General features: G+C 34.0%; 2 protein-coding genes across 2 annotated transcripts; one reads left to right on the forward strand and one right to left on the reverse strand.

Annotated features, from left to right (window-relative positions):
- Positions 1-5,605: 5,605 nt before the first annotated feature.
- Positions 5,606-7,825, forward strand: LOC114301526 (uncharacterized). The gene is made up of 3 exons (XM_028246479.2): positions 5,606-5,907; positions 6,205-7,353; positions 7,453-7,825. Exons 1-3 carry the CDS (start codon positions 5,818-5,820, stop codon positions 7,648-7,650), a joined length of 1,437 nt encoding a protein of 478 aa, XP_028102280.2. The 5' UTR covers positions 5,606-5,817; the 3' UTR covers positions 7,651-7,825.
- Positions 7,826-8,026: 201 nt separating this feature from the next.
- LOC114301527 (DnaJ/Hsp40 cysteine-rich domain superfamily protein) lies at positions 8,027-21,815 on the reverse strand. The gene is made up of 4 exons (XM_028246480.2): positions 21,334-21,815; positions 14,913-15,174; positions 13,118-13,193; positions 8,027-8,266 (listed from the first exon to the last, which is right to left on the reverse strand). The coding sequence occupies exons 1-3, from the start codon at positions 21,502-21,504 to the stop codon at positions 13,126-13,128; spliced, it is 501 nt and encodes a 166-aa protein (XP_028102281.1). The 5' UTR covers positions 21,505-21,815; the 3' UTR covers positions 8,027-8,266; positions 13,118-13,125.
- Between the last annotated feature and the right edge of the window lie 1,804 nt (positions 21,816-23,619).

Below are 23,619 nucleotides of genomic sequence, written 5' to 3' on the forward strand. Positions count from 1 at the left end.
ATACAATTGTAGGTGTTTTTTTGTGAGTTTCAAATATTTTTCTTATTGTTTATCTAAATTTTTTTTATCACTTGCAAAACATGGTGGATCCTGGTTTTTTTTTTTTTTTTTTTAATCTCAATTGTCAATTAAACAAACTAAAATTTAAAAAAAAATGAAAATTTTTTGGCTCAAATTGTTAAAAAGTGATTTTTGCTAAAACAAATAGAAATAAATGTTATTTTTATAATAAAAGTAATGGTTTGTGAAATATCTTTTTTTTATTTTAAAAAAAAGAGAAGGGATTATAGGTGATAATTTATTAGTCATCTATAATTACTTTCAGATCAAATAAGAATACCATTCTAAATTGTCTTCTTATCTTCTTCTTTTTTTTATCCATATACTTTTATTTTATAAGAAATTTAATTTTATTATATTTAAATATTTTATTGTAACTCTTGAATTAAAAATAATTTTTAAAAAATCATATTTAAATGATTTTATGCCATTATAAAATGAATTTTTTTTTAATATCAACTTATTCGATGATCCCTTTCTAAAAGGTATATTTACTTTTGTTCATTAATATTAAATCTTTAATAAATTTTATTTATTATTAAAAAAATAATTTTATAAATTTATATATACAATTTTGTTTCGATTGCTCAAGTTATTAGGTGTTTCTACCCAAGTCCATTCAAATTTTTTCAAATTTTTGAATTTTACATAAGATCTCACCAAATTAATAATTATGTTGCTCAATCTTTAAAACTTTACAAGCTTGACTCGAGTTGCCTGGGTTCAACTCATCCAAATTTACAACTTTAGCAAGCAGGTTGAAAGTTACATGATTGAAGTTGTCACAAATTAAAAATTGATACATAAATTGTGATAAAATTATAAAACTTAAATTATAGGTTTTAATATTTTTTTATTTTTATAATTTACATATAAAAATCTAACTATTTATATTATTTTTCATAAATATATTTTATTAATTTTTTCACATTCCGTGTATGGTATGAATTTTCACTAATTTACATTTAAAATGAATCTGAGTAACACAATAGTTTTTTTTTTTTCATATAAATATTTTGTGTTTAACTTCTGTGTTTGAATTTCACTATCTAAAAAAAACTTCTGTGTTTGAATTCTCTAACCAAATTATTGTACAAACTTGAACATAAATGAATTGGGCTTAGTCAAATTCAGCTACATTCCACTCTCTCAATCAAAACTTAAATACTGGGCTGAAACCCTTATGGGCCAGGTAGGTTGTCCAGTTTGAGTGCACCCCTTTGGGCGCACTTCCAAAAGATTTTAGTGGACTGTGAAAACTTGTTGGTTGGTACAACGAGAGTACTTGTATTATTATAAAAAAATTTACAGAATATTGGTGAAACATCTCTTTTTAATTTAATTTTGGATAGTAAGAGAGTTTTAATATGTGCTTTTTTTAATTACCTAAGGTTATTTTATGAAATTTCTCTATACTCGTATTAGAGAAATTTTGAAATCTTCTTGTGAAATCAAAAAAAATTCTATGTCAAATTTTCTCTGTAAAAATATTGAGGGACCCCAACTACTATAAAAATATTATATATCATTTATCTTATAATATCTTAATATCAAAGATCTTTAAAAAAAATTCCAAAATTTTATTTAAAAACACTTCTTTTTTTTTTTATTCAAAATTTAGAAACATTAATACTGTAATTCATATTTAGATCTCACATTATACCAATTGAGTAATGCTAGACACACCAAAAATGTCTCATGTGGGTGTAAATCCCATACAATGTGAGTTTCATATGAGATATTTGATAAAATTTTTTGAAGTATCTAATATTTTTTATACCAATTTAGGCCTAGTTTGGGAAGACTAAATAAGTACACTTTTTGACTTTTTATGAAATATGGGTTGGGTTTGGGTTGGATTTGAGGTGATGTGTTAGAGAAGTGATGTGACTTAAATAAGATGATATGACTTAAATAAAATAGTAACTTTTTGACTTTTTATCTTTTTTATCTCATGCCAAACTTGGCCTAATCTCTATCTAACAAACACAAATTAATAATAAAAATTTGAAACAATTTATGTGGGACAATAAAACTTTTGTAACAACCAAAAAAGATGTCAGAGCCTATAACTCCATTAAAGAAAGTCAAAAGTTTGGATATGAACGAAATTGACCAATGGCTTCAAATTCCATTCCCACTCTCCCTTGGGACTTATCCAAAATAAAAACCCCACAGTACTTGTCCTATACAATTCTGATTTATTAGTTTTGTAGCTATGAAATCTCCATTTCTACCAGAGAAAAAAATGCTTAATTGATAAAAATGAGGAAGCTTATGAAGATGTAATATTAAGGAGGAATTACACATAAGTGAGAATCAGAAAAAATATTTACAAAAAATTGATAAATATTAAAATTAAAATCATAAATTTTTTTACTTTTTGTAAATATTTTTTCTAATCCCATTAATGTGTAATCTCCCTAATATTAATGTTAGCAAATATTATGCACTCAAAAGAAAATATTTCAAAAATTACCGTCAAAATAAAAATAATAAAATAGCGTTTGGTAGAGTTTTCTAAATATAATTTGATAGTAGAGTTGTATTTTGAGTTTGTGAGTTTTGAAATTATGATTTGAGTGTTGAAAATTTGTTTGGTAAATGAGTTTTGAATTGAGTGGAAAATCTTTAATGTGAGATATGATATTTGATATAAAAATTTACAACTCATAACTAAATACACAACTCAAAGTTCTATTCAAAGTTCATAAAAAATTTTAAAAATTTTGAAATTTTTTTTATTTAAAATATAAAAAATAACAGGTGCCTATTGTAAAAAATAAAAAATAAAAAATAAATAAAAAACTGTTTCAGTCAACCGATCAGACGTCCGATTAGGCTAAATTTTTCTGCCTTGAAAAGAGTTTTAAAAGTGAATCTCAAAACAAGAAGTGACAATGTGTTTGGTGAATTTCTCCAAACACATACTAACATTCTCTTCATTTGACTAGTGGGAGTAGCTATCACATTATTCAACACGCAATTACGTGGTAGAGAGGTTCGTATTGTATATTATAATGTTTGTTAAATTCAATCGACCCACCTCCATCAATTGTGTCATGATCTATTTTACTCTAGTTGACCAATGCACAACATTTTTTTATTTTTTTTTAAAAATTTGTTAGTCCAAACAACCATTACAATTTGAATCTTGCCATGGGTTTCTTCTCCAAACTATTTTAGAAATTTCAATCAAAGTGAGGTCAATTAACTTGATTTGTAGGCATAGAAAATTGCAATAGAAAGTGAATCCACATTCATTTTGGCAACCTTCAATTTTAGTTAAAAAATTATTATAAGTTATGACATTACTTTCTCTATTTTTCTGCACATTTTTTCGTATAAAATCAAAAAATTATTAAAATAATATATTCCTAAACAAGACTATTTGGACTAAATTTATTGTTTATGAATTTTCTATGACTCAATTTATGAGTCTGTACTTTTAGTAGAGAGAATATATAAATACTGCAGTATGCACATAGCTCATTAGACAGTCTTAATCCATGAAAATTAATTCAACTTTATTAATTCTTACCTTTATCATTTCTTAATTATTTTGTTATTATTTTTTTGAAGAGAAGACAATTCAATAGTTAGGTTTGTTGTTAGTAGTTGAACTAGTGAACCAAAAAAATAAAACAAACAACCTAACTCTTTTTCACTTTGCATATCTTTTTCCTTCTTTAATTAAAAGCCCAAACGCACTTCCCGGGAAAATTCTAACTGCATCACGAGGACCACATAGCAATATAATAGGAGAAATTGTAAAGTAGTGAGACAGAAAAAAAAATAGTAATAATAATAATCGCATTAAAAATAAAAATAAAAATAAAAATTTGATAAAATTCTAATATACAGAAAAGAGTTATACTAGACCCAAGGGCCCCGTTTGTTTGGGGTTAGAGCATCTCCAACCACATCCTCTTAATATTTTTTATTCAAAAAGTAAATATAGAGGAGGTCACTATTCATTCAAACTCCAATCAAAAAGTAATTTTTGTTAATTAATAAATATTTAATTTTAAAATTTTTGTAAAACATATTTAATATTATACTCATTTTAAAGGTATGATTTTATACTTTTTATTGATGTCAATTTTATAAAAATTAAATTTACATATTAAAAGTTATTTCGAATATAATTAAAAAATATAGAGTGAATAGTGTTTTAGAGTCTCCTCCATTTTTTCATCCTCCCTCTATATTTGGAGGATCAATTCATCCTCCTCCCAAATGGAGGAGGATATAGAGGATGGGTTGGAGTTATTTTTGAGAGAGGATCCTCCATATTTGAAGATACGAAGGATGGGTTGGAGATGCTCTTATAGGGAGGGGATTGGGTTTGATTGTAAGGAGGGGATTGAGAATAGAGTGTTTGTTTTGAGAGATAGGGAGGAGATTAGTAATCCCTTGGGACTAGTAAGGAGGAGGAAGGTGGATTGGTAAGGAGGAGGTAGAGATGGTATTAGAAAAATAGTGAGGGGATTAGAGATTTTTTTATTTTTTTATTTTTTATATATTGAGAATTTTTTTTAAATATTAATGTTTAATTTTTATATTTTTTATTTATTTTATTATTTTATATAAAAATAATTTAACAATTCCTCACTATTAATCCCCACGCTATCAATTCCCTCACTATCAATCCCCTCCATTCTATCACCCAAAACAAACGGAGAGAAGAAGAATTGATACCATGCACATAAAATATTTTTATCATCATAAAAATACAAATATTCTTTCACTATTCATTGATTTGCAATTTCTCCCAAAAAATAATTGCGAACACTCTTTTAGTACTCTAATAAAGTCACTAATAATGTGATAGTAGACCCGTTTATTGCTTAATCCTTGTTTTTTTTTTTTTTTGATACTCTTAATATATTAATATTATTAATAATTTTTTTTTTAGTGACACGAATCATTATTGGTTTCTCCCATATAATGCACCCTCTCCAACAGGTCACCATTGCTGACATGTCTCCATCGACGTGGCCAAAACTTCAATCCTCACCTCTCCAACCACGTGACCAATTATCATTTTAGATAGAATTTACATTTCATTAATTTTAAATTTATACCTCACCCTCCAGTAAAATTTAGGTTATATTTGACATAAAATTTTTGAGTTAAACTAGTTATAAAAAAATTAAAAAATTAATAAGATAAAATATCATATCCAAACTATAATTATTTTATTTTTTTCTTTCACAAAAATTTTAAAAAAAATAAAATAAAAAATGCATCACAAACAAAACTTTTTAACCTCATATTAAAATAATTAAAAAGTCAAAAAAATTAAAAAATCAACCCATATCCCAAACGAAAGGGCTCTTTTGAAAAGAACTAAAAAAAAGGCAAAAACTAACTTTTAATTTATTTTAAATTCTATCACCTCTTATATTTTTCAAACATATATTCAAAAAAAAAAAAATTAATTTTTGACCGTCTCAAAATAACTTTTTCATCGTCATAGCATTTCTTTAGTTCCACTTTTTTCAAAGAACTACAGTAAGGACTCTGCTTACTTGTTTCACACAATGTACATATATACACATATATACAATGATAATTGTTGAAGAAGACATGGGATTCATGTTTGAGTGTTACAGTTAAAAATTCTCTCATTTCTTGATCTTTTGCTAAATCGTGGCTGCCAAGAAAGTGATAAAAGAAAATTAAAAAAACAAGTCCTCAAGGTCTTCGAACATTTTATACTCAACAAAACACTGCAACATCGCTTTCACAACAATGGCTAGAATCGATGAATTTGCTCCACAGATGGTTCAACTACATACTCAAACTCAAGATCATCCCCTTCCATCAACAACCCCCTTCAAGGTCCTCTCTCTCTCTCTCTCTCTCTCTCTCTCTCTCTCAACCCAATTCTTGTTCTTGGCACTGTTCATCTCTCTTTCATCATCATCATCATCATCATCATCATCATCATCAATCCTCTCTCTCTAAAGATATATATAAGAGAACCCATATCCTGTTTATGATTTTTGATTGTTTGACTAGCTGAATTGTATCCTCTCTCTCTCTAAAGATATATATAAGAGAACCCATATCTTGTTTATGGTTTTTGATTGTTTGACTATCTGAATTGTATGTCAATTCAATTGGCTTTGGATGCAGATACAAGAACCCAACAACACCCAGTTTCAGATTCAACCAGCAAGAGGTCTCTTCTTCAGGAAGCTCTTTCGGAACCTCTTCTACATCCACTTCTTCCTTATTACCATCTTGGTAATCGTCCTCACCATCCGCGGCCTCATCTCCGCCGCCACCAACCACCACTTCCGCCCTCTCGAATGGTTCCCGCCGCTCCTCGCTTCAACGGCTTGTGCCGGAATCTTCAGCTTCGCTTGGCAATCCTTCACCCTCTGCAACCCTTCAAGAACCCTCAAGGCGGCGTTTTGGCTCGGCCCTCTGCTAACTTGCGCAGTCGGTATCTTCCTCGTCTCCATTGGCTCCTCCAGAAGTTTGGCCCCAGCCGTCATCGCTCTTGTTTCATCCATTGTACTCTCCCTCTACTCCTGTTGGGTCAGTCCTCAGTTTGATCATACCATCAAGGTCCTATCGATTTCCACTGCGTTCCCTCCACCTAGAACCACCGTGCTCGTCGTTCTAACGATAATCTCTTGTACTTTATACTCGTCTTTCATGGTGGCCGGCATTGGTGGAGCCACCGCTACCGGTACAGTTTTCGACAGCATCTTTATCTTGGTACTCCTCTTAAGCCTAGCCTGGACAATGCAGGTAATCAAGTACACATTGCAAGTCACAATCTCTCGAGTCAAGTACATGAACTTCGCAAGTGGGACAGAACTCGACATAAATGTAGCTTTCCGCGACACGCTCAAGCACTCGCTCGGCAGCATCTGTGTTGGCTCGGCCCTCGTGCCAATTCTGGGTCTCATCCAGGGTTCAGCACGAGCCCTTAGCTTGATTTCAGGTGATACAGATGAGTTTCTGTTCTCGTGTGCTAATTGCTACTCGGGAGTCGGTTCGAGGCTCATAACGTACGCAAATCGATGGGGTTTCGTATATGCCGGGGCCTACAACATGGGTTTCGTTCAGGCATCGATCGATACATGGGAGATGTTCAGAAGAGGTGGGTTGGAGCAGGTGATTGACTCTGACCTCACAAGTTCATTCTGTTTCCTAAGTGGAATGGCAAGTGGTGCAGTGTGTGCACTACTAGGTGGATCATGGTGTCTTGTGGTACACAAAGGATATGCAGCTGAAATATCAATCTATGCCTACTTGATTGGGTATTTCATGGTAAGAAATGGAACTATGATTTCTAAACTAATAAACTTCTTGTCCATTAGTTAAAATCTTGGAAAGAAACTTACTTCAATTCTTATGGTGGCCTTGCAGTGTCGAGTTGCCATGGCGTGGCCGCAAGCTTGTGTTTCGGCGTACCTTGTTGCCTATGCAGAGAACCCACAACACCCTCGATTTGACTCAACAATCCCGGTTCGCATTCAAGAGTTGCAGAGATCTCGAACCCAGACATCACAGATAACTCACTTTACTGACCACTTGGCAGAAGCAGAAGCAACCATTTCCCATTAACAGACTCAATTTTTCACATTCATTTTTGAGATATAGTTTGAATATATGAGACAATGAATTAGATAAAAAAGCATAGCAAAGCTGTAAAAATTTCTGTAATTTTTGAAGTGGAGGACATAATATTGACATTGAATTTTTGTGTATATTAAATGGAATCTTTGATTTGGTTTGTATACTTATCATATGTTACCAAGAAGCACAGAAATGTGTTTTATATCTGTGAGGGCAAGACAGACTGAAAGCAACTACAAGCACAGGAGTTTATATCCAAAGTGAGATATAAACATAGGTGAATCACCCTTTTCATATATATATATATATAACTGTCACATCTATTAGTGTTAATGATTTTGCTCGTTCATTAAACCATCCAAAATTGCTAAACGGTTTTCTTCATTCATTAAACTACTCAAAAATTTAAACGTAAAATTGCAAACACATTGTGTTTACACCCACCGCTTTGCATATCATGTATTGGCACCCATGAACACAACAAAATTCAAAATACAAAATGTGCCTTACAACTCGATGAAACATACATAATACAAAAGAAAAGTACTGAACCTTACTACTCAATCAAATCAGAGACAACTTTGGCAACCTCCTACTCAGCAACCTGAAGGATTATCAGTTGACAATTGTTAGCACGTACAAAAATATTTTTTTTTTTCCCAAAAATTACAGGCAACAGATAGGACAAACAAAAAGATAGCGAGTCTTGATCAAACAATTTTGAAAAATCTCATTATCCAATACATTTCCCAACAATTTTCGGAAGCCTCTATACCATCTCAACTAGCAGCAGTATAAAAGCAAATGATTTGACGAACAGAGTGATATACTCTGGGTTTCAACAATCAACCAGTATTTGACTAAACTAATGTTTGACAGAAGCACACTTGTCAAAATTCTGAATTCTCCCAAAGTTTTTCCCAACCATGAATATTATTATCTCTATATTTGGATATCCTATAGTATGAGCAAAAAGGGAACAAGTCAAATTCAAGTCCAACATTTCTAAATTAATGTACTAAATATCCACACATTATGGTGGCAAACAGAATTTATATCCTCTTTTCTCATCTTACACAAGAAATATGCTCCTCCTTACTGAGCAGTGCTGAGATGAGTCATTTAGGTTTGGCAATGAACCAGGGAAATGTTTTAAATCAAATAGTAAAGCAAGGAAGTCTAAAAATGCTTCTGATAAGCTGATAAACAAATTTAAAGTAATAAAATGTGGGTTCCCCTACTTCAGGTCAGTCATTGGATCAGGTTTTGATTTGAACCAAATCCAATGGCTTGGATATTATAGATCTGTGATATATTGACCTAATAAATCTTCAAGTGACGAATTGGATGAGGATTAAGTATAATCAGATCTAACACACCCCATTTTTTCTTTGTTTTTTCTTCAGATTGGGTATAGGCAAACTAATGGGCTCTAATCATATGGAAATTGCCGGAAATACTACAGAAATTCTAGGAAAAGGATTATTATCAAATAATCAGACTGGGTCAAGTGTTAACAAACCTGATTTCAGATTAAAACGTTTATGATCCCTCAGATTATCAGATTGGACCTGATTGCATGTTTATTCTTAACGGATCAGATTACGCACAACCCTGATGCGTTCCAATTATTTTTCTTTGAAGTGATAGAAATACAGGAAGAAGGTTTTCTTCTTTTTCTTTTTCTTATTTCTTTTCCCACAGAGAGAGAGAGAGAGAGAGAGAGAGAGAGGGAGAGAGGAAATAGAAATTTTGTGCAGATTGTTGGTCACACACACGAGTATCCAGCAACCATAGGTTTACACCATGAGGACCCCATTTTGAAAACAGCTTAAAATATAATGATTCCGCTGTACAAAGAACATAAGTGTAGAAATTTAATGTATAAAGAGAAATAGAGAATTGTATTGTTGATTGATATAATGTTATTGATTTCTATTACAATGATTCATGATTCCTATATATAGAAGAGGGTGAGTGTGTAGTAGGTAAGGAGTAGGTGAAGTGGAGGTGGTAGTGGTGTAGTGGGTTAGGTTTAGTGGAGTAGGTGAGGTGGTAGTGGTGTAGTGGGTTAGGTTTAGTGGAGTAGGTTTAAGTGGGTGAAGTAGGTGGAGAGTGGGTGAAGTAGTGGGTTAGGTTTAGTGGAGTAGGTGAGGTGATAGTGGTGTAGGTGAAGGTAAATTCTAACAGCCCCCGCAAACTCAAGGAGGATAGAAACTAACCAACTTGAGTTTGGAGAGAGGAACAAAACAAGAAAATACATAAAAAATAAAAAAAAAAGGATAGGAGACACTGTATGGTCGTGTCAGACCATTGGCGAAGACACTGAATGGTGGTGTCATAACGTTGTAGAGGACACTGTATGGTGGTGTCATAACGTTGTAGAGGACACTGTATGGGGGTGTCAAACCGATGTAGAAGACAGTTTATGGGGTCATGTCGGACCGTTGTAGAAGACAGTTTATGGGGTCATGTCGGACCGTTGTAGCAGACAATGTTGTGACAGTTGTTGTGACAGTTTACGGAGTCTTGCTGGACCCTTGTAGAAACTAACCGGAATCAATGTCGGGACAGTTTACAGAGTCTTGTCGGACCCATAAAGGAGCTAACCGGAATCAATGTCGGGACAGTTTACAGAGTCTTGTCGGACCCTTGTAGAAACTAACCGGAATCAATGTCGGGACAGTTTACAGAGTCTTGTCGGACCCTTGAAAAAGCTAACCGGTATCAAATGTCGGGACAGTTTATAGAGTCTTGTCGGACCCATAAAGGAGCTAACCGGAATCAATGTCGGGACAGTTTACAGAGTCTTGTCGGACCCCTTAAAAAATCGCATCCTCAAAAGGTGCGCCCAATTTTTCAAAAAAGGCGTGCCATCAAAAGGCGTGCCCAATCCATCAAAAGGCGTGCCATCAAAAGGCGTGCCCAATTCATCAAAAGGTGTGCCGGACATGATGGCTAGGCACGTGGGCGCCTTGGCTTGCGTGCCCGTTTGTCGGCTGGTGGCAAGAGGCGCGCGATGCGCGTGGCTGCCTTGGCTATTTAACCAAGACGAAAGCTGAGGCTGAGGCATACCATTCTGAAACCTCTGAAACCAACCCTTCTCTGAAAAAAACTCTACCTCTTTGGAGAGAGAAACTGTGGAACATTTTGTAGCCCAGAAAAATGGCTTCGTCTTCCCGCGGGCTGCTCACCCTCTTTCCCGACCTCAATGAGTCAACAAGAGAGAGAACTGGTGCGGTGGCCAGTGAACCTCAACCAAACACCTCTGTGTTTGCTCCATTGAACTTTCCGATGCGGTCAGTGGAGCAAAAAATGGCGGTGCAGTCGGATGTGGAGGCCAATCAGTATACCTTGAAGTCATGTGTGGAAACCATGACTGCGGTTACAAATTTGTCGAACCGGCTGCAGAGTAGGACAAATGAGGTGCAGCAGTTAAACGCCCAACTGGCTCTGCTCCAACGCATGTATAAGGATGCGCGAGCAGAGATAAGTGTGCTAAAGGCGGAAAACAAGGAGCTGAAGCGGAAGGCCAGTTTTATGTTCCGATTTGGAGGGCCGCCATATGCTGTAATGGAGGAGCAGGGTGGAGTGAATGTGCTCGGTGGTGTGGGAAACACGGAGGCAACACCGGCAAGGGCCGTCCAGGACGGAGGCAAGAAGAAGAGACCTGCAGCAGAGTAGAGAAGAAAAATCCCACTGTGGATGTTGGGTGTGTTGTGGTGGTTTGTTTGTTTGTTTTTTTTTTTTTTTTTTTTTTTTTTTTTTTTTTTTTTGTGTAAAATTGTGATCGGGGTTGATCCTGACATGAATAAAATAAGTGTGTTTGGCAAACTCGAATGGTAGGTGTGGTAATGCAGAAAAATCAACTGGAATGAATTTTTTTTTTTTTTTGTGAAAATAATAATAATATTAATATGGGTATCATGGAGTGGGCGGTGGTACAAAAAATATTGTGTAGAAAAAGAGGGAGATGGTGGAAAAGGGAGGCCACTCATGTTATTAAAATAAATTAAGGCATGTGTTTTCATCATAAGAAGTGAGTTGGTGATAAAATAAAAGAAAATAAAATAAAATAAAAAGAAAGTTGGGTGGTGGAAAATTATTGTTTAGACAGAGAGAAGGCATGTGAGGTGTAAAGTGGAGGACAAAATAAAAGAAAAAAAGTGAGAAATGTGATGATTTCTGTCCCTTCGCACAAAAACAGTACTACTACCACTCTGTATACCATTTGTTGCCGAATTTCAATTCACTGTGATTTCTAGGAGAGAGATTGAGGCTGTGAAGATGATGCCATCGACAACCAATGGTACTACAATGCCAAATACCGAGCAAACTTTCCGCCTAAATTGGGCAACCTTCAGCGCAGGTGCGGCGCCGCCAGCAAGAGTAGGGCGGAAGCAGCGGAAGCTTAAGGGGCCAGAGGCGGCAGCCCGTATTCCGACAGTGACGCGCCTTCTCATGTAAGAAGAGAGCATGTACTACCACCACAACCCAGATCATGAGACCAACAATAGTCAACAACAGCAGATTCAAGCCCAGCAATACTCAGATTACTATGCATTTAGAGGCCATGAGGTGTACCAAACACCATTCAAGGAGGGGAAGAAAAGAGGGCTGAGAAGCTTGATCAGAAGCAGGTTGGCCATAGGAAGTCCATTGATACATTTGGACAGAGGACTTCACAGTATAGAGGTGTCACAAGGCATAGATGGACTGGTAGATATGAAGCCCATCTATGGGACAACAGTTGTAAGAAAGTTGGAAGATGCAGGAAAGTGAAGGTATGTGTACAAAATTCCAGCGGGCAGCGAAGGCAAGGTTGCCGGCCGGCTGCCCGCCGGTGAGAAAACAAAATACGGGCCTAAATCTTATGGCTCTGATACCATGTAGAAATTTAATGTAAAAAGAGAAATAGAGAATTGTATTGTTGATTGATATAATGTTATTGATTTCTATTACAATGATTCATGATTCCTATATATAGAAGAGGGTGAGTGTGTAGTAGGTAAGGAGTAGGTGAAGTGGAGGTGGTAGTGGTGTAGTGGGTTAGGTTTAGTGGAGTAGGTGAGGTGGTAGTGGTGTAGTGGGTTAGGTTTAGTGGAGTAGGTTTAAGTGGGTGAAGTAGGTGGAGAGTGGGTGAAGTAGTGGGTTAGGTTTAGTGGAGTAGGTGAGGTGATAGTGGTGTAGGTGAAGGTAAATTCTAACAATAAGTAAATACGTGAAAGCCACTAAACCATGCAATCAACAAGCATATAGAAGAAAAAAAGATCAGGACAAGGATAGTGGTTAAATATGGACTGACAATTGTGTAAAATTGCCACAAATTATCATCCATGAATCAGGGGAAAAAGAATCAAACATGTCTTTGATAGACACAAAACTTCAGAACATTTTCCACACTCAAAGTTGGCTCATACAAGATTCACATAAAATTGAAGGAACGAAATCAAACCTTGGAAATCATTTGCAGCCAAGATGACCTCGACCACCGCATACTGAACACATAATGTTACCAGTTCCACCACAACCTACATCATAATAGTTAGCAAATTAGTAACATAGTAACAACAAATCATTTTATCATAAATGATTTGAAACTTATAATTTGAAAACTATCGCAAGCAAAATCCATGAAACCGTCATATCTTTGTGCTCTAAATTACACCCACATATACATTAATGCCTGATGTATCTTTGTGCTCTAAATTTATACTCACACACAAAAATTAAAAACAAATATTTTTGCCGTATAACTTCTGTGTCCATATCTTTTTTTTTTTTCAAAATCGATGTGTCCTCTGTCTGTGCCTGTCTATGCTTCTCAGATGACTGCCCAATGGGTGGTCATTAGTCTCAATGTACATATAAAAAGTGTATAGAAATGTGTGAAACATGTATATTAATATTGGAAATATATGAAAAGTGCATTGGGATTATAACTACTTTGGCTTTTATCTTCAACTTAATGATGGCCCAAATTAGGGCTGTCACTAGCATGACCTGATGTAGCAGCCAAGCATCGTCATTCTATATTTTCATCTTATACCTACTAATAGTATGCTCATAACAAAAATTATAAACATTAAAGCAGCTTTTTCCGTAGAAGCAATTCCCCATCTTCCCACAAGAATCTCCTCGCAGGTGGAGTGATAATACAGTTCTAAATCTAGACTACAGGATCAAATGCTAACCAAAATTAACAATGGAATCAATCCCACATGCATCAGAAGCAACAGATTGTGGCACTCTAAACCCAAGGAATTCTTTATAGATTCCACTTAAGGAAAGGAAATGGTTATTTTGAGGTAAAGCAGACTAAACCCAAGGAATTCCTTATAGCTTCCACTGAAGAAAAGAAAATGGTTATTCTGAGGTAAAACAGGGCAGTGGTCTGAGGTTTTGCATTCCAAATACAAATCAACTTGATTCTCTTAAACAGGACCTAGCAACATGTACGACACTTCATATTGTAAAATGTAGTAGCTTAGAAGAAAATATTGAGAGGATTATAAACACAATAAATATTAATAGCAGGTAGGTAAATTAAAGCAATCCTAAAAGATAATAGAACAAAGGAGCGCCGAATGCAGTAGTTCTAATTTACAATACTACCAAATCAAAATGTTGAGTCAAACTCCTGATGAGGCCCTTATCGGAAACATTATTAACGCCTTTCAATTTCTTGTTCATGTCATTGGGGGGGGGGGGGGGGGGAGGGAATTTAAGCTTAATAGTATCATAGTATCAATAACAAATAAGGTTTTTTAAGAAACTGGTGTCATTTCCATGAATGCAGTACACACCCAGAAGCTGAGGCTTAGAACCCCCACCCCCTCACCAAGAATGTAATGTGGCTGTTTCCCCTCAAAATTATACCCTAAGAAGCACGGACACGGAAACAAGACACAACATGGACAAACCGATACAGAAATTTTCCAAAAGAGTTGCTCAGTTCTGTCTTAACAGACTTTCATGATTATGGACCAGAATATGCCAGCCACGTACATCCCTCTTCAGATCTGTTCAATACATTGGTGCTCATCAAAGATACCAGAAAAGTATAACCTTCATTTTAATATATATGTATATATATTGTGTTCCAGATGATGTAAAATGAAACTGAAACAGCACAATTAACTTATTTATTGAAGTCCAAAGCTGGGAAGTGGAATGGAGTGTTCAAATGCCAGTATGTATTTGGCTATATAGCTAAATTAATTCTCATTAGAAGAATACAAGTACTTTACCTAAGCATCGGACTTTGACAATGACACCCTGGCTCTCCAATATAGAGTCAACATATAAGCCAGAACCAGAGCAAGTGCTGCAAAGGACAGCCCCCTTGGCTTGGCAATCAGGGCAGTGGGGATTATCTCCAATTTTTTTCTCCGCCAAAGATAAACCTATTGGCTTCTCAATTATTTCCTCCGGTATAGCCTTATCATAACAGAACAAAGACTCAAGACTGCTTCTTCGCCTATGGGCATCTTCAACTGAACGAGATGATGCCTGCAATATCAGAATATTCTATGTCAATGTATATGTACCATTTCTCTCTTACGGCAAAACAAGAAGTACAGATGATACTATTTCCAAAAACAAGGTAATAAATCATCAGCCTTTTTTTCTTTTCTCCAATTACAGAAATGCAGGAAACATTATTCCCTTTTCAGACTACACATATATCATGTTGTGAATCACATATGACAAGGCAGCATCACTTATCCCTCATAATTTATAACCTATCTGGTTGGTCTTAGTATGTGATAATATAATAAATCACTAAATATATATATCATTAACAATAAATATTTGGAGGCTGTTGGAAATCTAGGACTAAAAAAAATTCAGCCACAAATCAGTATTGACTACATTATGATAATTACAGAGACCTCCCTGAGGTCTCTGAAATGGCACTAACCTCCTGTTAATTCACCATTAATGGAAAGGACGGAAATTTCTTACATCAGTAGTCAAATTAATTGCTTTTCCAATTTTGCCCTTTCAAAATTTATATACACATAAATGGCCTTTCATACTAAATACAAAAGAAAAAAAAATCTTTGATCATCAATCATTGTTGACCCATCAATGCTCATCCATTTTTCTATTTGAGCTACTAAAATGTCCATAACCACTCCACGGTTCTAAATTGCAGTAACTAGATACGTATCAGTATCGGTCACGGTGTATTGTGTATTGGGAGTATTGGTTGTTACGTATCAGGAATTGGGTGTCACAGTCGTGAAAATTAAAAAATCATTAAAAACTTCTTCAAAATCAATGGTGTGCATTGTTTTTACTCTCCCAGACTCAATTTGTCTTGTTTTAATGAAAATTTTGATATGTGTTAGTATATTTTTTTATTCATTTTCAAATAAATGATATGCATTTTTAACCCTCTTACACTTAATCGGGCAACTTACTAAGCTTAATTTGGAACTGAGTGAGGCAATGGATTTGGGTAGGACTAGAAGGGGGCTGCCTATGGTAGCCAAGACTGTGCCAATGCTAAGAGAGGAAGAGAGTAGGAGGTGAGTTAGGGTGCTATTCAAAACTGTGGTTGAGCCACAGAGGTGGCATGTTCAAACTCTATCAAGTTTGTTTTGCTATCCCACATAGACTGCATTGAAGATATAACTATAAGCATGCAAGTCCACAAAATAAACAAGTCAAGTGCCTCACTTCTTTAATACACAAGAACTATCCCATGTTGATGGGGAAAGGGAATGTGAGGATCCCCCTCACCTTATAAAAGGGCTCTTGCTCTAAACCAGAACCTGTTCCAACCGATTGCCTCACATTTAGGCAAGAAATGGCTGACATTATAAATGTTAAATTTAAATAAAACAAGTACAAAATTTTAGAAATATTAATTAATTAATTATGCGAATCGGCCGGTTCCCTTTCGTTATTTGGTCTCAACGGTATATTGGGGTGTAAGCAAACTAAGAACAGACCGTTCGCTTCGAAGAAACTAGTATTTTAAACCATGAACCACTCAATTGACCCAAGTCAGCCATCCCTCTTTATCGCTTCCCAACCAACCCCCACAATCTACAGCTTAATCGCAAAGACCAGTTTGGCCCAAACCACAGAATAGAAGCAACAGAGGTTTATGGAAAAGAAAGAGCAACACACCATATCCACAAACCCAATGCTACTAGTCTAATTCATCCCACTAACCTTAATCCGCATATATAATTTAGTCTTTGTGATCATACACACACATATATATAGCTCCATTGTCCAGCTGTAAGCCAACCATTGGAAACCAACCACCCAAACCTTCTTGTGCCACCGGCTCCAAAACCGTTAAATTAAAGAAAAATTCCTCGTCAATTTGGCGCGTTTCTCATTCATATGGGATTCTTGGACATGCTCCTAACTTACAAAGTTGAGTTATTTTCAGTGAATGAAAATTGTATGGTGCAACCCTTAATTGGCTAGAGACCCACTACCCGCTTTGGAAACCTATGGTGAAGTTCATGGGTCCATCGCATGGACCAAAGACTAATCTCACAAATGTAATTGGTAGATTTATTATTAATATTTTGGTATAATTTACATAATTACTAGTTAGGATATGCTTAGTTATGTTTCCAAATATTATTAAGATTTGGTTTTGTAATTTAATTAGAGGTGTTTCCAAATTCAATTGCTGGTTAACATCTCTTCTAATTTGTTGACACGAGAATAATTTCTTTTTGTGGAGGAATCAGTATCTTGAAATAAGCCAAGAGGCAAATCTTGTGCCACTCCACCTGGTCAAATGAAACTCCGGCCTCTTACTCTGTTTCATTCTTCTTCTATACCGTTGCTTGGATGAAGACATCCAATCAACCTTACTTTCCCAAATGCCCACCACTTTCCAAGTCTGGATTTTTCACGTCCTTTCAGTCATCATGGTCAACTAGAGGCCCATTACCTGCTTGGCAAGACTAGGGTGAAGCCCATGGGACCATTGCAAGGACCAAAGACTTTTTGATCTCAAAATGTAATTAGTAGGTTTATTACTAGTGTTTTAGTAGAATTTACATAATTACTAGTTGGGATATGTTTACCCAATTAGGATCTCACAATGTAATTGGTAGATTTATTATTAGTATTTTTTTTTTAAATAAAATAAAATTAAATTAAAAATTAAAAATATTTGGTTCGTAATTTAATTAGGGTTGTTAGGTTATAAATAATAAGTTTCTCACTGTATTATTCATAGTTGTTTATAATAATATTGTATGAATTAGGCTATGGCTTCCCTTCTATGTTGTTCATCCCTATTGTCACTTATGAATTTCATGATTACTTGAATAACATTCATGTTCTATCGTTTTTCTCATCCCAAAGTCGCCAAAAATGTAGAATCCTAATCGAAGGTTGAATCCCACCAATTATGGTACTTGAGAAACACGTTGAATCAATTCCAGTGCCAAACGTTAGTTGAGTGTTCAAGTCTTTGCTTTGTTCAACCATCGATTCTAAAGCTGATGAGGATACTTGTTAGTCTATCATATCATTGAACCTTCTCAGGTATGTCGTTCCTACTTTATCAACTATTGAGAGTTCAATTGAGGTAATTCTTAATGATACATCTTATGAGTCTATTAATTCTATTCTTTTAATTGATTTTAATAGTTCTCCTATGTATGTGCTTGATTATTTTTGTGATCATGGCATGATTGTCACTCCTGTACATCAAGTTCCTTCTTCCTCGAAGTATTTCACGTTAACATTTAATGAAAATATTTATTTGTTGAGCATGGACCAAATGCATGTTTTACTGATTTACCATTTCATTTAAATATTGGTCCTAATTTCATATGGAGGATATGATGCTTGATTGAGGCCCTTTGAAGCCTCATGCCTTGTTTGTGGATTTTTCTACAGGAGGTGATCCTTTTCCAGTATCATCTCTTAGCCGAGACTTAGTTATCTTCCATGGAGCTTCTCATTCTCATCTTGTTGTGAAAGCATTTTGTCAATCACATACAATATGGATTGAAAAACTATTTCACCAGCTTGAGTTTTATCTCATGGAGTAATTTTATCTTCACAACTATCCAGAGGAGAGTTTCCTTCAGCTGGGGGGAAATGATAGAGATCGAAAAAACATTGGATAAAGATTTAGGGATTTATTTTGGTATTCTTTTATATTTTATTGGATATTATTATTTTATTAGGTTTTATTGTTTTATTAAGATTTAATTATTGTAATGTTTTATTTTTGGTAACTGTAATTTAATTAGGGATTTCCATGATACCTATACATATATGGCTCTGTGTAATAGCTTTAGAGACTAGATTATGATTATTGATTACTGAGATTGAGATATTTGATTTGTGATTGAGATCACCAGTCTCTGCCTAGTTTTGTGTTACATCACTAGGTGTCAAATCCTTTGTCCCTTTTTTTTTTTTTTTTTGGTTTACTATTTACTATAGCTGTTGATGTTTTGAGTTAGATTGGTTTATAGAGCTAACGAGACGGGACATCGGAGGGTTTTGTGAGATAATGCTTCAATGTCCCATCTACAATTTGCAGATGATGCCGTTTTCTTCCCTTCTAGTGAGAAAGCTAAAATGGTTAATCTTCTCTCTATATTAAGAATGTTTGAAATGTTTTTTTGGTTTAAGGTTATCGTGCATAAGTGTACCATCGTTTTGATTAATTTCCACCAACAGTAGGATTAATTTTCCACAAGATAGATTACAAAGATTGGTTGGGCTATTAGGTTGCCCGTTTGAATCTTTACGTATTTATTGCTTCTTTTGGGGGGAATCAAAGGTCCAAGATTTTTCAGACTCCGGTAATGGAGAAGATTGGTAAGAGATTTATGTGTAGAAAAGAGTGTTGATTTCTAAAGGGTGAGTTTCACCTTGGCTCAGTCAATTTTGTCCAGTGTACCCATTTATTATTTATCTTTGTTTAGAGTTCTGATCAATATGACTAATAGGATTCAGAAATTGATATGGAATTTACTGTGGCAGTGGTGAGGGGAAGGGAGAAAAGATGATTTGATTAGTTGGCATGTAGTTTCCTTCCCAAGAATAGGGAAGGGCTCTCGTTTTCGGACCTATGTCACCTAATTCGTCAAAGTACATCAGTGAATCGCGCTCTAACGCGTAGATCTACGAATTGTGGATCAATTCACGTCAAATTCATGTATTCTTCTTATTAAATTCACAGATTCTTTTACTCAAACACACAAACTATATTCTAACCAATTATAGAGAGTGCCACACATAGCTGGGTCAGAAGGCATGGATGCTTGCATGCCAGTGTCTTATATTGGTCTAGTTGGAATGTAATAGGCGTATTTTTCAGGGTGTGTCTCATTCAGTTTCGTGGTTGGAAAGGCGGCTTCCTACTGTGCTGAATAGCTAGGTCACGGTTTCGGTGGATCCGGATGTGTTGGCTTTTGTAGACAAAAATGATGAGTTGATTAGTTAAGTTTTTCTGAGGGTTGTTCTTTTTCTAAGATTTTTGTATTCTTTGCATCGCTTTAATACTTTTTCAATAAAGTTTGTTTATTTTTCAAAAAGAAAGAGTGCCACACATATCTTCGGTACAACAATTGAATCACATTTAATGCTATGGTAAAAAAATAGTGGCTCCTTGAGTCGCAAGTGCAACGTATCACGCATGGGAGAGAGTGTTATACCCGCTGGGAAGCAACTCCACTTCTTACTATATATGAATGTATTTGTTATTTATTCAATTATTATTGGGTTTTCTTACTTAACAACATAGTTACTTCATTTTAACAATAACTCAACGCATAAAAAATATATAAAAAATAATAATAATAATTATCTATCTTATAAAATATATTTTTATATATTAAAATAAATCTATACATTTGTCATGGTCAAATTTTCTGGTGGACGTGCACTTACATAGACAATCATGAATGGCTGCTATTCTTACTTTCTGTGAAATCCGTAATGGAACTCATCTACTCTACTTACTCGGAAAAAGGTACTTCTTCTCAGCACAAAGTCAATTTCCTCCATGCGATGTTACATCTCTTCAGCAAGGATCACTTACTCAGTGGAGAGCCCTTTTCCATTCAGGTGCTCCACACTGAGGCTGTGTTTGGTTCATAGATTTGGGAAGGGTTTTGGAAAGAGAAAGAGAAAAGATGTGTAAAATATAGTTATATTTCATTCACATTTCACCTGTCTTTTCTCTATCACTTTCCAAATCCCTGCTCCAATCCATGAGCGAAACACAGTGTTAGGAGTTAGGACCATATTGTAGAAAAGAATAATCACTTGTTTGGTAAATTGTGAAAATGCAGCAACACTAGAAGGGGTGGAGTAGAGGGCAGGGATAGTGAATCGGTACAGCAAAACTAAAGCCATTCCCAAGCCTAATGTAAGTTGTGTAACAATGTAGTTCAATATAAACACCATTAAATTGAATAACAACAACAACCCATCACAGCAAACGCACAAACAAAAGCAATTTTAAATGAACAAATCAGTATTGATCAAACAATTAACAAAAACAACAACAACAAATTGAGACATATAATGAGAGAAAAACCCCAACAGATAACTGAATTTGGGAAGATTTAGTCTTCATCCCAAGTGGTATCATACACAATCACACCCCACATATACATATACAGAAACACAGACATTATATATGAAAGGAATAGTGACCTCGTCAGGGCAAGAGCGAGAAACAGCGCCGTTGTTGGACATGGCATGGATTCTGAAACAGGGTTGTTTTTCTTTGAGACCAAACAAGGAGGTTCTCTGAAATTGAGGCTTGATTGGAGAAGGAACATTCATGGTGGCCATTGATGATGAAATCCTCAACGTTGAGTTCATTTTGCAGCGATTGGAGAGAATTGAGTTCCGAGCGAAAGCTCAGAGAGGAAAGATTGAAGGATTGGATGGGAAAGTGAAGGAAAGGAAAGGAAAGTAGGAAAAACGGTTAAATGGCTTCGGAGATGTCGACGGCTGTCCGAGTTGCCTTGCTACCTGTCTCTCTCGGTCTTAACGAAGACGGCGACATGGCTCATGGTTTCCGGGCGACCCGAACCAACCCGGACGTCTGGCTGCGGGTTTGTTTAGCCACCACCATGACTCATGACACAAGTTTGGGTTGTTTTGAAAATTTGATTAAAATTTTGTTTTTGTTTTTTTTTTTTTTTTTTTAAATGTGAAAAAAAAAATATAAAGGTGACAGATTAAAAAGCTAAAAAGTGATTTTTAACCTGTTGCCTAAAGAGGCGGTTGTTTTTTATGTGAATTTTGCACTTTAGCGTCTTCATTATAAAAAAAAAAATTTATTAAATTTGAATAAAAAATGTAATTAAAAATTTGATCTAATATATTGCGTTTTAATTATTTCATCAAATTTAACTGATCGTCTAGTCGGTCATTCAATCTAGAGTAAATTTTCAACAAAATTTTCCCAAGTTGATCATCCTCCTAATTGTCCCACCGATCATCCATCAACAATTATTTAAGAAATTTGATGAGAAATTAAACGTTCCTATGATTTGATGAAAAATTTAGCATTGCCTTCATTTAATATAGGTGAGATACCATGATTGGAGCAGAAAAAAAGATGAATTTTATCAAATTTAAATTTGATAAAACATCTAAGTAAGCATAAAAGATGCTCTTACTATTTTATTTTTTATTTGGTATCAATCCAATTCAATTGATAAAGTCGTCTTTAAAAATTAGATTGAAATTATCATATATATAATATGAGTAAAAACATTATGGGGGGTGTTAGAAGTTCAAAATTTCAATTATTATTCCTCATAATTTAAATTTTGTAAAAATATAAAAATAAATCATTTGCAATTCTTATTTGTTGATTTTATAATTATTATAAAATTAATAAATATTTCATATTTCATACATTAATCTTTACCCATCAAGTATAGTAAAGTTTTTAAATTTTCTTCCAAAACTATGTCTATATGCGTCTATCCATCTATATATTTGTATTATATATTAAATAAAAGAGATTTTTCGCAAAGAGCATTGTAAAAACTACAACACTTTTAATTAAATTTGTGAATTTTTTTAATTAAAAATAATTTTAAAAAAACTATTGACTAACCCATTAAATCAATAAATATAAAAATAGTAATGATTCCAAATTTATATTTGTCATAAGGAAAGATAAAATAATCTCTTTTTTGATTTACCCAAATCTATTCTCTCTCCTAAAATTCAAAAGGAAAAATTAAGAGATATCCAAAATATTAATTACAAATTTCCAAGTATTGGTTTATCTACCTCATTTAATTTAAAATTTATATCATTACATAAGTAAAAACGTTGTTAAGTTTTTGAGTTTTAAAGTGTCAATGTAATTTTTTTTCAATTTTAAAAATACAAAAATACACATGTCATGAAATTATTGGACATTTAATCAATATGCTAATATATTGGACATTTAATCTTACCTCCTTTAAAATATTGTTAATTTGATCAATATAATAGTATTATAATTGATATTTTATCTTTAACTCTTTTAAAACATTTTATATATATCTAGCAGTTAAGTCAAATATTTTAACTTTCAAAATTTAGAAAAACAAAATTATTATTGAATCATTCATCAATATAATAATATTTTAAAATTTTCTTAACTCATGATCTTTTAAAAAATAATTTTAATTTTTATTTGTATCTATCTATATTAAATTTAGCCGGTAAAAATAGCTTGATTGAGATATAATTTTAAAAAATTAGTTAGTATAATACCAAAAATATATACCCCTCTTACCCAAATTTTATCATGTCATGTGAAAATTATCATATAAACACCAAGATATCTTCCATTAAAAAAATCTGAATTATTAAAATTAAAATATCCCACAAAGTTTCATTTTTTTTTTAATTTTTTTTATCTAAGAGATTCTAGAAGATTGATATTAAAATTTTAAATTTCTCAAAATTTTTAATTTTCAAAAATTA

This window comes from Camellia sinensis, chromosome 12 (assembly GCF_055761805.1).
Source record: "Camellia sinensis isolate YWXY chromosome 12, ASM5576180v1, whole genome shotgun sequence".
Classification (NCBI taxonomy): Eukaryota; Viridiplantae; Streptophyta; class Magnoliopsida; order Ericales; family Theaceae; genus Camellia; species Camellia sinensis.